Source organism: Polyodon spathula, chromosome 3 (genome assembly GCF_017654505.1).
Source record: "Polyodon spathula isolate WHYD16114869_AA chromosome 3, ASM1765450v1, whole genome shotgun sequence".
Taxonomy (NCBI): Eukaryota; Metazoa; Chordata; class Actinopteri; order Acipenseriformes; family Polyodontidae; genus Polyodon; species Polyodon spathula.
Window position 1 is genome coordinate 49,966,878 of NC_054536.1, and position 3,604 is coordinate 49,970,481.

Here is a 3,604-nt window from a genome sequence, read left to right on the forward strand (position 1 = left end):
TAATCATATTTAGTGTCTGTTTGGATGCTGAGTTTGTGGAACAGTAGGCAACACAGATGTGATTTTGCTGAGGATATTTTGAGGCTTGTCAATGGCCTGCATCCAGTTGTCAAGGTGTGCTCCAGGTATGTGCCAAGCTGGTGTAACAGGGGAGGCTGGGTGAAAACCACTGACCATGCACACCCCAAGTGAGCATCACAACCACTGCACCCAAAAAAAGCATGTTTACACAAGCCAGTAGATAGCTTTTAAGCTGCTCACTGACAGGAGTCTCATATATACCTGAGAGACTTCAATCTCTCTTTCCTACTTTCACCTGAAGAAGAGACCTCTGAGGTCTTGAAAGCTTTTGAATAATTATTATTTAGTCAGTCCAATAAAAGGTATCTCATCTCCTTTGTCATCTCTGGACTAATACGGCTACCATTTCATCTATCTACGACTATTGTTTAAATGAAACTAGGACTGTGCAAGTACTCACATTTTCAAAGTAAAACATGTTTTTGATGGCAGGTATTAAATAAACCAAAACAAGCCTTTTAAAAAAAGATATTAATTTCACAAGAAGAAAAGCTGCCTTAATTCTCTTTCTAGTCCTCATCTATACAACTGAGTACCAATCAATGGCAATAACTTCCACAATATGTATTAATTGGCACTCAATAATTGCATGGACAATCGCAAATGAGGTAACACTTTATATTGTGTTGTGCAATTAGTATGTATTTATAGCATTTAATTAATACCTAACAACTTAAAAACAATGCAATTTATGTGCACAGCCCTAACAGACTGCATGGAGAAGAAACAGTAATAATAATGTATAATCCTCAGTTTTGCAAAGAGAACACAAGTAGCCACGGACATGTCCACTAAATCCCTGAATAAATCCTTAGTTGTTATTTTACCCGCATAATGGCCATTTGGCACCTATCCTGAAGGAAATTAAATACAGCAGCATAGAAATGAATAAATAAAACCATGAGTGTTTGAGAAATGGTGAGCTTACATAAAAAACAAATTCTATGATTAGCGAGTTTGGTCTTGTTCTTGCAAAGCCAGGTACTGCTGACACTCCGGGTCTCCTCTAACCTCTGGTGATCCTGGGATACTTTTCCCGTTCCAAGGGTAGACACACCAGCACTTCCCCCGCTGACCATCCAGGGATGTCTCACACTTAAAACAATGACAAACAACTGATTAGTGCATTGAGAGTACAAATCCTGGGAAAGCACAAACATGTATTTTTACAATCTAAATTTTAAGAGCACATGACTCTAGCTGTCCTTTCCCCACTGCTGGAGGAAACACATGCACAGCATATTTGTTCTGTATTGCCAATGTATAGGTTGCTGACCCTACCCTTTTTTTTAACACAATCACCTGCCTATTGACATTCTTCAGGCTGTTCCTTGGCTGCCCCAAGGGGACCATTCACAACAAACCCTTTCTACCTACACTGCACAGGGAATGTCTGAGGAATTTCACGTAAGATAACAGTACATGGTATTTAAGGACGTATTGTTCAATGCATTGGAATTTAAAGAGAATGTTTATTTGAACAACTTTCAGGTTAAAGCTTGTATTGTCTACTACTTTACTCAAGGAATGTATCTACGTACATTCAATAAATAATAATAGTGAATACTTTACATGGATGATCTGACCCTAAATGTGTAACTTTAAAGAATACAGACTTTTAAACACGCTCACCTGCTTTGCACGATAGAAGCCATGTCTATCACAGTTGGGAAGGTGAAACCTGTTGAATTTTTCACCCATTTTCTGTTGAGATTTTGCTATTTTATCAAGCTCTCTGCTTAGTTCAATGTGGCATAGACCCTTGAAGGGGGAAGGGAATTAAATTAGTTTAGATTAGTAACATTATTATCCTTTGTTGTTGTTTTACAGTACTTGCACATTTGTTTGGATCAGATTGTTTTTGATTGTCAGAGTGAATAAGATCACATAACATATAGGATGACAGGTGGTATTAGATTGTAATACAGATACAGCAACATATACCTTCAATTGTGGAACTTAAGTATACCAAAGGGGAGCTGCATGGCCAGAGGCAAGGGGGGGGGTGAATAAACAAGGAAAGGTAATCAACACGGTTAATTATATTTTACTGTTTCTATTTAGGATAGTTTTTTGTTATGGTTGTTCTTTAACTATACACACACACACATACTTTACATACACAAATAATTCCTCTTAAATGATGATTTGGCACCACCATGTGGTCAGTCATGTATATTGCGGATACCGTGAACTGAAGACTTAACAATTTACCTGTTCAACAGCTTTCTTTCGGAATGCGTTGTTCTTGGCTTTCGTGCTCTCCTGGGCATCTACAGTATTCCTTGGGTCAAATGGCTTCTCGTGTGTGATATGTCCCAGTGGCGGCATAAGCCGATAGTGTAGGGAATGTTGGTCACTGTACACAGATGTATCTTCAGTATTGTCATTTTCTGTCGGGCCCTTAGTTTCTGCAAAGAAAAAAAACAACTGATAACTACTGTTTGCTAGGGGTGAACGTGTCAAATAGGAACAAGGTTACAAGGGCTGTCAACCTTTTGTAAATTACTATGCTTTTAAAAGCGCTGGAACTAGAGGTACTGGGGGTGCGGCAGCATGGCTCCTGCAACATACAGGGGTTACAATTTTGTCAATGCCTTTCAGCACCGCCACTATAAAAAATGTTCCAGCGCCTGCATACATACTTAGGCAGTTGCTGTGCAGTACAGCTCGTTAACAATTAATTAATATGTCCTTCTTATTGTTCTTTTTCTAAAAATTGTAACATTTTAAAATGAAATGCATTTTAATTAAGTTCGATCTTAATGACATTTTTTAGCAATGTCTTGTCAGTTTTTTTTTTTTTTTTTTTTTTAAATATATTTTAGGTAATTATAATATTTATATTATCTGAGGATTTTTCCTCATTACTGCAATATTCATTATCCCAAACGGCAACAAAACATTTTGAACCGAGGCTCATATTCTTTGTTAATTAAGATGAGTGACGAATATGTCGTGTTCAAGGCCATTATTATAATATATAATAATATAATATAATTATTATTATTATTATTACTACTACTACTATGAGGTAATCTCACAGTTCGCTGAACAACTACCTAAAGTTTGTGAATCCTGGATCCTGGCCACTTCAGATGGCTCCATGCAAATAGCTTGTCCTTGTGTCAATGAGTGAAGAGGTCGCGGGTCTCCCTCTCGAGGGTAACAACGCAGGCTAGAGCCGCATCCAGCTGTGTATAGACCACACAAGTCCCCTTTCTGCAACGCGCATGTTGTACAGCATCCGCAGACTCGCTCTCGGGCTAACTCCACACAGCCAGTTGGCACCGCCGGGCATCCGAGTAACTTCTCCGCAGTACAGGGGGAACAACGAATAGGTTCGGCTGCTAGCAAGCACGGCCCGTGCGACGGAGCCAAAAGAAAATATATCACAAGAGTTTGCCAAGTGTAGTTCAGCAACGATCCACTCATTTCGAATAAATATATACTAAATAAATAAATAATATACAATCTCTGATGAAGTTTCGCTTTTGAAAGTTAAGTTATGATTTGTTACCTG

The 3,604-nt window shown here is 38.4% G+C and overlaps 1 protein-coding gene across 1 annotated transcript; it reads right to left on the bottom strand.

The window, feature by feature from the left end:
* Positions 1-412: 412 nt before the first annotated feature.
* Positions 413-3,604, bottom strand: LOC121313144 (insulin-like growth factor-binding protein 1). The gene is made up of 4 exons (XM_041245360.1): positions 3,144-3,604; positions 2,296-2,492; positions 1,714-1,842; positions 413-1,176 (listed from the first exon to the last, which is right to left on the bottom strand). The coding sequence occupies exons 1-4, from the start codon at positions 3,514-3,516 to the stop codon at positions 1,030-1,032; spliced, it is 846 nt and encodes a 281-aa protein (XP_041101294.1). The 5' UTR covers positions 3,517-3,604; the 3' UTR covers positions 413-1,029.

Excerpts from the sequence above, each read along its gene's own strand:
- LOC121313144 (XM_041245360.1), bottom strand. The coding sequence starts at position 3,516 with ATGAGTGGATCGTTGCTGAACTACACTTGGCAAACTCTTGTGATATAT. Across the intron at positions 2,493-3,143 it reads CCAGGATTCACAAACTTTAG|AAACTAAGGGCCCGACAGAA; the intron begins GTAGTTGTTCAG and ends TTTTCTTTGCAG. Across the intron at positions 1,843-2,295 it reads GAAAGAAAGCTGTTGAACAG|GGTCTATGCCACATTGAACT; the intron begins GTAAATTGTTAA and ends TCCCCCTTCAAG.